Raw genomic sequence first — 12,750 nt, 5'->3', positions numbered from 1 at the left:
AAGGGGTATTTATGGGCTTCTTATGGGCTCAAGTGACTTGAGTCCACCTTGGGCTTATGTCACTTAATCTAACTTAAAAAGAGTCTTAATTGATTCATTAGACTAATTGAGCTCCAATTAATCAATTAGCCCAATTTAGAGAGATGGTTCACCAACCCTTATGCAACCTTATGAAATTAAGAAAACTCCCTTATGCACATAAGTGGACCAAGAACTAATCTAACCCTTAAAAATTGTGTCATCAAGGAATATAACCTTAAACGCAAACTACTAAGACCCATAAGACAATATTGGTTTCCTCATAATCTAATTTGAAGGTAAGTCAATATCCCCCTATAGAAAGTCAACTAAACTCCAATACCATTGTAGGGAATCCCTGATCTCTCTATTTCTTATCCCAAGCTCAAGTTAGGTGCAGAAAATTTTATTAGGATTCTAGATCCTAAGCAACAAAAGTGAAAATAACACTTTTAATAATCAAATGATCTAGATTTGTGCATTAGAAAACTCCACCTATGAAACTCCCAAACCAATTATTTTCGATGAAGAGTAGATTTGCAAAAATCAAAAGCCTCGTAAACCTAAAATCTTCTGCCCAATGGCTTAATCTCGACTTTGACACTCGAAATGGTGAGTGTTTAGGAGAGTAGAGGTTAAAGCTCTCTCTACTCTTTGGAGGTAGAAGACGACTAACTAGAAACCCTAACCCCTAAGGGGGTATTTATAGGGTTCCCCACTAGGCTTGAGTGACTTGAGCTCATTAAGGGCTTGAGTTACTTAATCTAGCTTAAAATGGGTCTTAATTGATTAATTAACCCAACAAGGTTATCCAATTAATCAATTAGCTCAATCCAAATATATTGTTCACTAACCCCTATGCAACTTTACTTAATTACCCCTTACCCGCATAAGTGAACTTACAACTTATCCAACCTTGATAAACCATGCCATCAAGGTATATGAGCTCGAGTGGAAATCATTGGGACCCATAAGAGTATCAGCTTCCTTAAAAGCTAATTCTGATGTTGATTCAACATCCAACTATAAAGAATCAACTGCACTCCAATGCTGGTAAATAACAATGAGACAAAGTTCAGGTTTGTGACCTACTATCTAGTACATGCAGACTCCCCATGAACTAATGTCTATAATTTAACAAGATAGTGTTCTAGCTTATCAAGATGACCTCTCCAATCCTTATGTTACATATTATCTTTATTATGTGATCAATCAACATACTCTAACTTTAAGGAGCATCTGTCAAATTTTACTAAGTGAAATGTTATGGTCATTGTCTTCTAAATTACATGTCCTTTGGATCACACAAGGAGACACATTGTCTCAAACTCATGAGATATCATGGTGCCTTTATTGAGAATACCTGATGCTACTGGCTTCCATCAATAGTGGCCAATCCATAGATATGTGACCACCTCAAGTTCTTACACATAGGTCAAAGCCTCCTGTTGACTTTAGTATTGGCACAATATCCTCTCAAAATTGAGAATTTATGTAGTATAATAGCTTGATATATCATGATAATCGATAATCTTACGTCATGATTCACCATAGTTTTTTTCTAATGTGTAACCATATACACTAGTGTACTCACCATGGTAAACACATCCTAATAACCAAGATAAATCATCCCTCCAATTAGGAGATAGTACACTATAGTCTCAACTAAATGGCTTAAATACATGAACTAAATATGTACAACTTATCTACTTACAAGAAACTCATAAATTGTATCCTCTATACAACTCCTAATGTACCCAATTCATATACAATGTAAGATATATGGGTTGAATACTCATATCAATGCCAATGCATAAAAAGGATAGCTTAAGGATAGTGAAATTTAATTTTTTTTTACATCATGTCTTGCTTTTAGGGGCTCAATCCCAACAACCCTACATATATTACAACAAAACACAAGGTCCTTAGGTTCATGACCTACTATCTATTGTATGCAACATTCTCATGAATTGTTGTCTATAATCTAACAAATGTTTTCATTGCATTATCAATTAATATGTCCTAGCTCACAAAGAGCATATGTCAAGTTCCACTTAAGGAACTACTATGGTCATAGTTTACTTAAAAATACTTCGTTAGGATCACCCAAGGGGATGCATTGTCTCAAACTCTATGGAATGCCATGGTACCTTTATTGAGAATATTTATTGCTACTGACCTCCACCACTAGTGACCTAATCCATTTATATATCACTTTAGGATCTCACTAGTAGGCTAAAGTCATATGAAACTTTAGACAAGTTCAATATGTTCTCAAGGTTAAGAGACTATAGATGGCTTGATGAAATCATGACTACCTAATAACCTTACACCATGACTCACCGCAGCTCCTATTCAATGTGTAACCATACACACTAAGTGCACTCACCATGGGAAACACATCCTAATAACCAAGACCAATCATCTCTCCAATTAAGAGGTAATGCATAACAACCTTCAATGGATTACGTAAGTCCATAAACCAACTACAAACTAATCATGTACTTATAAGAAACTCATGACTTAGATCTTTTGTGTAACTCTTAATGCACCCAATCATGTACAACATAAAAGATATTAGGCAAAAATGCTCAATAGTGTAATGCATAGAATAGGCTAAATAAAAGTGAAAATCGAATCATATTAAATAAATAATAAATCCAAATTAGTTACATCATGTCATGCTTTTAAAGGTTCTATCCTAACAATGTTTTCTTAAACTCATAAGATATCATAGCGTCTCTATTGAGAATATCTTTTTTCACGTGCCCAAACCACTAATCACCCACTCCATATGGAATATATGATCACTTTAAGATTTCACCCATAGGTCAAAGTGACTGATGACCTCAATAATAATGCAATATTCCCTCAAGGTTGATAACCCAAACAACATAGTAACTTGAAGAAGTCATGACAATCTAATAGCTATTAGTCATTACATTTCGTACGTCATGCCTAATATATAACCATACAAACTAGTACACTCACCCTGGGAAACTCATTCTCAATGATGAAGATAAGTCATCCCACTAATTGGTAGGAAAGTTACTATGGCCTCTAATGGATCACCTAAGTCCATAAACAAACTCATCAACTTGACTTGAACCTCTTATGTAACTTCTAATGCACCCAAGTCATATAGAATACAAGTGATTAAGCCAAAATTCTTCAATATGACCGAATAAAAGAGTAGGATAACAAATTGAAATTGATATCACATGTAACAAAATCAAAATGTTACATTTGTCATTATTTTTAAGGGTTCTATCTTAACATTAGATGCATTAAATAGTCTTCAAAGGAGTTGTGCCACTTTCCTAGCATAAAAAGTGCACCAATTTAATGAAAGGGAGAAGTGGTACACCATTTGGTTTTCCCTTAAGGTACGCCAATTTAATGAAGAGAGGGAGCATACCAACTTAGTGAAGTTAGGTTGCCCTATCTTAGTGAAAATGGGTACATTAACAAGGTTTCCTTTGAGGTGCATCATTTCAGTGAAGGTGCATTAATTTAATGAAAATAAGTGTGCTCCATCTTAATCTTTTTCCCTAAGATAGGTGCGCCAAGTCTTCCTAGTGCACTAGAAGGGTCTGCCCACTTATCCTGGTGCACTTAGGGGTGTGCTAACATTCTTTTCTTTTGATACTCAATGTTTTTCAATGCCTTTCCTTTCACTTATCTAGATTATCCCAATTTTGCCTGAAATGCACTAAAAAATACATCAATCCAAAAATTGAGGGCCTTAGCAACAATTTCTAGTTAAAAGTTGATTTTAAGACTTCAGACTCATCCAAATAGGTTCAAATGACTCTATCAAGATGTCATGTTTGTGATCTCATAAGAACCTTTGTATAACATCACTTGTTTTGACAATGCTTTAACTAATAAATCTCACCAAGTTCTAGACATGATGTGTAAAGGGACCTTTGTTGAAAATGAAACCAATTATGGCTATGATTGTGCTTAATGGTTTTGTATCATGTAGAAAAACTTAAAGACCTAACAAATCTCACCAAGTTCTAGACATGATGTGTGAAGGGACCTTTGTTGAAAATCAAACCAACTATGGTTATGACTGTGCTTAATAGTTTTGCATCATGTGAAAAACTCATAAGCCTAATTATGAAGAGAATATCTAGTATGAGAATGACAATGTTAACCCCATATGGAAGGAAATATTTTCAACCTCCTCTAGCTACAGCATTATCATTCTTCGTCTATATAAGTATTCCAATTGATTGACAAAATTTAGAGAATTAGAGCCAATTAGATGAGTCAATTAGCTCTAAAGCAACTAATGTTGAAATAGAAGCAATTATTGCCAAACTAAGGTCGTGTTTGTTTTTTTACTTAATTCTAAATAGAACCTTAATGCTTAATAGTGTTAAATATTAGGTTGTTTGTTTTTGTAGTATTTTATTTCTATTAAGTATTAAAAAGTAAAAAAAATCAATATATTATTTTTTCTATTTAAAAAAAACTACATATTTTGGTTTTTTCTATTTAATAAATAGTTTATAATAAGTCATGAAAAAGTAGAAAAACAAACAACCTAAATTCTAAAACTAAATTACTTTCAATAAAAAGCCAAATAAACAAACATTACTGCATAGATTTTTCAAGCTTTGGAAGAAATCAAGGCCAAGTTAAATATCAGTTATTCTTAAATTGAAACTAATGGAGAAATTATTGCGTTAAATTAAATGAATTTATTAAAAAAGGCCTTCTAACTAATGCATTGAGTTTTAACCTTGAAATTTTTGAAGAAATCATGCATAAATTAATCTACAATGAACCCATTAACAGTGGAAGGGGTCACCATTGACAAACTCAACCTGAGCACACTATGGATGTTGTAAGTGAGTCCCCTATTGAAGGTAAGATTGATTCAATAGACTTTTCGATTCAAGACTTACGTAGGGTTCCAATCATAATCAACTTTAGGTATAGGGTCTAGTTTTATTTATTGGCTTTAACCATTTTTATTTTATTTTTTTCAGATTTTCAAGATAGTTTAGGGTCTTTGGATGATCATGAATAGGCTAGTTTATCCACTCATCCAAAATAAATAGGTTCAATTCCCAATATCAAGGGGATGAATGTGACTTTTACAAGCATTCAAATTACTTTATTTATTTTTAAAATATAAGTTTAATTAAATAAGATTTTTTTGAAGGCTCATTTCTGACTTGGGATATTGACTGGAAGGTGGGGGCTTGTTTGGAGGGTGTCAAATCTGAAACCAGATTAATAACCAAAATTATAAATGGGATAGGGCCCAGTAGAACATGTCACACCCACAAAAACCCGTTTCGTATTAATTGGTATTTAGTTATAGGTTAGGGGTTGCATTTAGTGAGAGCTTATCCTCTCAATCTGGTAGTCGAGACTTGAGGGCATAAATTCAATTATTTTGTTTTGTTTTCACCATTACTTTGACTTGAGAATTGATATAGATGTATAAAACAATTCTTCAAACTATATTGATTTTTTTTTTTTTTTTTTTTTTTTGTGGAATTCTTGATAAATTGAATTGTTTTTTTAGTAGAATATAAAAGTTAAAATTTTTAATTTTTATTCTCAATTTATGATTTTATGTTTATTTTTATTTAAATTTCACATATATTTAACTTAATAAAATTAAAATCTCACCTAATTTTTAAAATAAATTACAACATTGTTTTTGAAGTTAAAATTAGCTTTTAATCTCAATATGATTTAAGTTTGGTTATCAGAAAAAAAAAATGTTAATATTTGATTTTATTATAAAAAATGCAAAAAAAAAAAAACGATTAAAATAATTAAAAATTTTGCATATATTTTTAAATATATAAAAATAATTTATTAATTATAGATGATTTTTTTTTCTTTTCTTTACATTTTTCCTTCAAACTTTACGTAACCAAACATAACTTAAAAATTTATACACATATTTCAAAGTCAAAAAATGTTATTTTTATAAAAGCTCTACATATTTTGATTTATATAAAAAATCATTTCATATTTAATAAAAAATTTTCAATTACAAACATTGCCCTTTAAAAATTATGATTTGATTTTAGCTTCGACTTCGACATTTAGTTCAAACCCTCCCCCACCCAAAAAAAAAAAAAAAAAATTATAAACGAACTATCAAGTAACAAAATTAAATTCTCACCTAATTTAAACAAAAATTTGAAAACATATGGTACTTTGAAATTAAAAAAAAATAAAAAAATTATGAAGAGCAAACATGGGTAGGGGATATGTCTGTCCTGCCATAACTATGTATTTATATGATCCAACTGCCAACTAAGAAAATTGACCCAAATTTGTAAAAGACTTTGGTTGGTTAGAAAATTGGAGCTGGTAAATGAAAGCAACTATTTTGATGGTAATTTGTAATTGTAAGTTGTAACAACTCAATTATGAAAGCAGAGAAGTAGGATCCAAAGTCCAACCACACATCATTCCATCCAAAGACTCTAAAACAACCAACCAATTTACAATTATACACAAATCAATATACCAAAGACTATCACCGCCACTGCCCCACACACACTACTACTTTATAAATTTTGAATACCCTCTTCTCCCCTCGCCGTTCAAATATTTATTATTTACTTAATGCTCTTATTTTTCTTATATTCCATCTCTAAAAGACTCATTTCTCCCTCTTTAACACAATTAATTTCACTTTTTTTTTTAATTTTTTTTTCTTACGCCCCTAATTTTCAACAATGGTGTCCACGCACACATTTCACATGTTTTTCTACTTCGCCAAATTGGCCACGTTATTGATTTTTTAAAGAATATTATTTATTATCATATGATAATTATTTGTAAGGTTGATAATTGATGATTATGGTAAAAGTCACTTTATTTTTGTTTTTTAGTGTAATTTTTACTTACCGGATTAGAGATAATATTTTATTTTATGATTGAATGTGTGATAAAAATGGTTAGTAATGGAATTGACATTTTTACATGTCGTTTTAAAATGGTATGAATAAAAAATGTGATTAATAAAAGTTAATATAATGATCTGTGTCTAATTATGTATATATCGTCGATTTTATATGATACCCACATCAAATAAAGAAAAAGTGAAATGTTTTTGTCATATAGGCATAGTATTTTTTTAATCTTATTGATACGTTTTAAAATTGATAAGACGCTTTTGTTTTAAAAAGAAAAATATGTTAAAATAATGAGGATACGAATGAAAATAGTAATATATTAATATTTGATGTGAAGTAAAAATAAAAAGAGGCTATTAAAATAATTAAAAAAAAAAGTACTAATCTTTTTAAGTAAATTTGATAATAATGTATGTTGTCTTAAAAAAGAAAAATGTAAACCAATGAAAAAGAGAGAGGGTTGGGTGATGACGTTAAGAAGCCGTTGAAAGGGCCGGTTCCGACTGTTGCTTAAAATCTACCCCCACGTTTCCTTTCTTCTCCACCTTACGTTTCTCTCTCTTTCTCTCCTTCTCTCCTTCTCTCTACCATTTCCAAATTATTCCTTTATAATCCAACCCTGATTTTTGTTTCCAGGCCTTCTCTCTCCTCCCTCCTCCTCCTCTTTCTCTCTCTAGACCACCAACTCTTCTTCGTCGCCACCGCTGATGGAGTCGGAGCTTCACTTTCCAACCACGCCGTCCGACCCCGACACTCCCCGAACTGCAACCACCGCAGTCAATCGTACCCTCCACCTCCTCCAATCTGACGACCCTGATTCCCAAATTCAAGCTGCCAAAGAAATCCGCCGCCTCACTAAAACATCCCAGAAGTGTCGGCGGCAGCTCTCCCCCGCCGTCAGGCCGCTTGTCTCCATGCTCCGACTCGATTCCCTCGACTCTAACGAGGCCGCTCTTCTCGCCCTCCTCAACCTTGCCGTCAAAGATGAAAAGTATGTTTTCTTTGTTTGATTTTCTTTCGTCGGAAATTTGATTCTGAATTTTTGTTAGATTTGATTTAGTTTCTCAGTTTTTTTTTTTTTTTTTCAAATGAATTATGTGAATGGTTATATTTTTTTTGTTTTTATTTTTTATTTTGTTTTAGAGATTGGGAGCTGATTCTCTCTCCTTTTGCTTTAATTTTCTCTCGCCTTTACATCTTTTTCTTTAAATTTTTTTAATATTTTCCGTGGAAAATCAGGGAAAATGGATGTAATGAACCCATTCTTTATTCTTTCTCCTTTCCCCTCTTTTCGTTTCCTCTTTGACACTGATTGGCTAGCGAGAAAACATGGGAAAACAACAGAAAATAGGTATTTCCTTTTTTTTTTGGCTCTAAAAGGGGTAACAAAATGATGTTTCCAATTTTTATTTTCTGGCCGTTGTTTGGGATCCATCAATACTACTAATTGGTTAGTTGAATTGAAAATTTCTGAAACCAAAACAATTAAACATAGCAATTATTGCCATCTTCTTCCCTCAAATTTCTCAACTACCAAACACTGTGCTAACCCTTTTTTTTCCTAGAAAGACTCCGTGAATTAGATATAGAACGATTCATGGTTGATCAACGTGGATATGATTTGGATTTGGTATTCTCCAAAATTCACAATTTTTGTTTTATTTTGCAATTGTACGATTTTCCTTTTATGGCTTGCGTTGCATGGAAATTAAAATTAATTCAATATTGAATGCTCCCAAGCATTGGAATCAAACACAGCCCTAAATTATTTGGTTTGTTGAAAGTTGGTAAGCATTTCCGAATGCTCCCATGTCCAGCTTTGCATCCATCAAAGGCTTTATGAGATTGGTGAAGAATTGGATGCTTTGTGGTTAAAGTTGGTTGGATTCGAAGTTGTTTGTTGTATGATTCACTCTTTAATCTTTCCTTTCTTTATTTTTTCGCTTTCACTTTTTCTCTTATCTTCTCTTTGAAGTTAAATACATGGGTTCTGTTTGGTGAGAGGGAATAAAATATTCTGTTCTTTTTCTCTTTTTTGACTCATTTCTTTTATAGCGTGTTTTACCTTTATTATTATTACTATTCTGAACTTGACACCCTATTTGATGACTAAGACAAGGTTGGAAAAGAAAGATAAGCATTGGATCTTAGATCTTTGATCATTGGTGACTCGGTAACAATTCGCTAATCAATTGGGAGCTATGCAACTATATGGATTGTCTTGATTCCCTAATCAATTGTTCTAAGCTAAGATTTTCATTTTCTTTGAGGGTAGAATGACATAAAACAGCAGACTTGCAATTTTATATTTCACAAACACCGAAAAGAGGGGAGGAAGGTGAAGCATATAGCTAATATTAATGAACTAGCCCATATGAAGTTGCCAAATACATTTGTTTTGTCGTTAGTTCTAAGAAATTGGTTGAATCATTAGGTATTATGCTCTTGACGGATCATTATTGCCCTTTGTGATTATAGATGATTGCGCTTCTAAGTTTTCGTAGAGCAACATACAAATCAAAGTATACAAGAATTATTCATGTTGCATTCTTAGCTATAATCATGAATGAAGTTGATTCCTTTCTTCCTTTCTTCCTTACTTCCTTTTCCTTTTCCTTTTCTATTTTAGTATGGCTGAGGACCATGTGGCAGTCAGCTTTAGCTATTGCATTAAAGATCAGACGACTTGTCTTGTTCTTAAGATTTTAAACATCCATCCTGCTTCCCAGAAACGGGAATTTAGCCTGACACTTATGTCTTTCAAACTCACTGGCCAATATCCCTTTTTGGGATTTGTATAAGAACAAAGAAGAAAACCCCATTCTGTCTTGTTAACACCCTTTCCATTGAATTAATAGGAAGTTTTTCTCCCTTCTCTGATATGATGGAAATAAAACCTTTGGCTGAAATCATGATTGAAGCATATTGCTCTGTGGTCCAGTGGTATTCATAGAAGTGGTGATACCTGCCTGTGTGATGCCAGAGTATTTCTGTTGTTAGAGGCCTGAGCTCTTCTTGCTCCGTTTATGTGAATGGACATGGATCATTCCAGGTGTATGGGATCTTGTTGCATTCATGTTATCCCTACCATGTAAGGAGAAGTGCTGAGACACATTGGTTTGTATAAACTTTTGTAAGGAAAATTAGCATGTAGCTTTGCACATTTTATGTACTTTGCTTCTATATTAAGGTGGGAGGGTCGGCCACACCAACTTTTAGACTGTTGTCCCCAAAAGTTTTAGTGTATACATCAAGACAAGTGAGATTGGAAGATAAAGTGAGAAGAATGAAGGAATGAAATCTACTGCAAGTAATCCCTAGAGAAAGAGAGCTATGGGGCTTGCTGGGTAATGTTTTCAAAAGCACTTCTCAGAGAATAGTTTTGGAGAACAATTCTTAAAAATAGTTCTGAATTGTTTAGAGGCAAAATTCCATTTGGAAATTCAAATGTGAAAAATTCTTTTCTCAGCTTATTCCCCATGAAGATACTTTGAATTTATGTGCATTCAAAATATTCTCTAAATTTTCAATTATTTCTAAGAATGCTTTTCAAAGCTCCAAAAACTCTTTTTAGTTGGACATTTATCAAGCATGTTTTTCAAGTTAGAAAACTATTTTCTCCTTCTTTAGAGTAAAACTGTTTTCAAAAACAGTAGGTGCAGAAGTAGATTGGTTAAATCGTAGTGTAGATATTCTGGGAGCCTCACCTGTACCTTTTTCTGATTGATAGTTACGAATATGTGAACATTGGGTAAGCATTTCAAAAACATCTTGCTGTACCCTTAAAAAATTTTAATGGGTTAGAGTATGGAGGTGAGCATGTGCTTTTTCTGTGAGCATGTTATTTTTCTGTAACTGATAAGTTATTCATGAGAAGACCCAATTACATGAATGAAATATACAACTCAAACGGAATGAAATATAATTTAGTCTATTCCAAATTGTTCCAAACATGCAATATAAATTAGTTTAGAGTTCAGCATTTTACTCACATAATTTTTGTATAGGCTCATCAATATTACCTTTCTTAAATCTTTTCCACTTTAAATGTTTTCTGGGTTTCAATTTAATATTCTTATGTTCTTTATTTTGATACAGAGACTTGAGGTTGACAGGAATTTATGTAACCTCTTTTGCTAGGAGATAGCACACACAACAAGAATGCTGTTCTAGTTGACCTCTGAAATTTTCCTTGTTAAGATATTTTCGTGATTTTGCTTTTGTTACTTTCTTGCAGAAATAAGGTCAACATTGTTGCCTCTGGAGCCCTAGAACCCATTATCAGTTTTCTTCAGTCGCAGAATTCAAATATGCAGGAGTATGCCACTGCATCTTTGCTCACACTGTCTGCTTCTACCATTAACAAGCCAACCATAAGTGCTGCAGGTGCAATTCCTCTCCTTGTTGAAATCCTTAGACATGGAAGCCCACAAGCCAGGGTCGATGCAGTGCTAGCTCTTTACAATCTCTCAACATATTCTGATAATATCAGCATCATTCTTGAAGCAAAACCCATCCCTTCAATAGTTGACCTGCTTAAAACCTGTAAAAAATCTTCAAAAACAACTGAAAAATGTAGTGCTCTTATAGAATCTTTGGTGGCTTTTGATGAGGGGAGAACTGCCTTGACATCTGAAGAAGGGGGAGTGCTTGCAGTGGTGGAAGTTCTTGAGAATGGATCTCTCCAAAGCCGGGAGCATGCAGTGGGGGCACTATTAACAATGTGCCAGAGTGACCGATGTAAATATAGGGAACCAATTCTTAGAGAAGGCGTAATCCCTGGTCTCCTCGAGCTCACTGTTCAAGGAACACCCAAGTCCCAGTCAAAGGCACAAACCCTCTTGCGGTTACTGAGGGACTCTCCTCATCCAAGATCCGAGCTGCAACCTGACACTCTAGAGAACATCGTGTGCAACCTCATCTCTCAGATTGACAGCGAGGATCAATCTCGCAAGGCTAAGAAGATGCTAGCAGAGATGGTGCAAGTTAGCATGGAACAAAGCTTGAGACATTTACAGCAAAGAGCTGTAGTGTGCACACCGACTGATCTTCCTATTAACAATTGTAGTTCAGAAGTTTCTTCAAAATGATGGTTTTGGGTTGTCAGCTGTCTTTCTGCATTCGGGGTTTGTGAGATCAAATTTTCCATGTTAGAGAAAAACAATAAGATATAGAAGAATGCCAGTCCAGGCCATTGTGATGGTACCGGGTGACTGGTAAGTGTCAATAAACTGGAAGCTGTATGAGGTTGAGAGTGTAGTTATATAGTTGGTTTATAAAGAAACTGTTGTATTATCTGAAATCAGAAAAAAGTTACTGTGCAGCCCAAAGCAGGAGCTTACTGTTAATTGCCATTGCTTTGATAGTCTGAATTATTCTCTCTTTGGTGTCTTCTGGAAAAAGGTGATGTGTTGTGACTTTCGTCCCCTAACGATGGAGTTGAATTGGAGGAAAGTGATTTGAGTTTTATTTTGTGGCCCGGCTTGTTCCACGAATTGACTGAGACTCCCCCTCCTACGTTCTGTCAATGTCCAGTTGGAGTCGAAGATTGATTATCCAATGGGGTGGGTCAACATCATTCTGTTTGATGAATGGCCCAACGGATGTTAGCTTGTTCGCTCCCCAACCATTTTTTCTTTTCTCCCATTCTGGGAGAAAAATGGAGGGGCGTCCAAATTTGTTGGTCAGACTGATTGACTGGACCAGGTACTAGGCCGGCGGCTAGGCGGCTAAGCCTGTATTCTTGCACCAATGAGACGCAGTTAGGCAGCTTGAAGACTTGGGAGGAACCCATCAAAGATTCATTGTTGAAGTGGGAGCTGCCTACTGC

At 34.0% G+C, this 12,750-nt stretch overlaps 1 protein-coding gene across 1 annotated transcript; it reads left to right on the top strand.

Annotated features, from left to right (window-relative positions):
* Positions 1 to 7,462: 7,462 nt before the first annotated feature.
* On the top strand, positions 7,463 to 12,312 carry LOC117930955 (U-box domain-containing protein 4). Its single transcript, XM_034851771.1, has 2 exons — positions 7,463 to 7,911; positions 11,158 to 12,312. The coding sequence occupies exons 1-2, from the start codon at positions 7,628 to 7,630 to the stop codon at positions 12,008 to 12,010; spliced, it is 1,137 nt and encodes a 378-aa protein (XP_034707662.1). The 5' UTR covers positions 7,463 to 7,627; the 3' UTR covers positions 12,011 to 12,312.
* Positions 12,313 to 12,750: the final 438 nt, after the last annotated feature.

This window comes from Vitis riparia, chromosome 14 (genome assembly GCF_004353265.1).
Source record: "Vitis riparia cultivar Riparia Gloire de Montpellier isolate 1030 chromosome 14, EGFV_Vit.rip_1.0, whole genome shotgun sequence".
In the NCBI taxonomy this organism is placed as follows: domain Eukaryota; kingdom Viridiplantae; phylum Streptophyta; class Magnoliopsida; order Vitales; family Vitaceae; genus Vitis; species Vitis riparia.
This window is presented reverse-complemented; position numbering and strand designations above follow the sequence as displayed.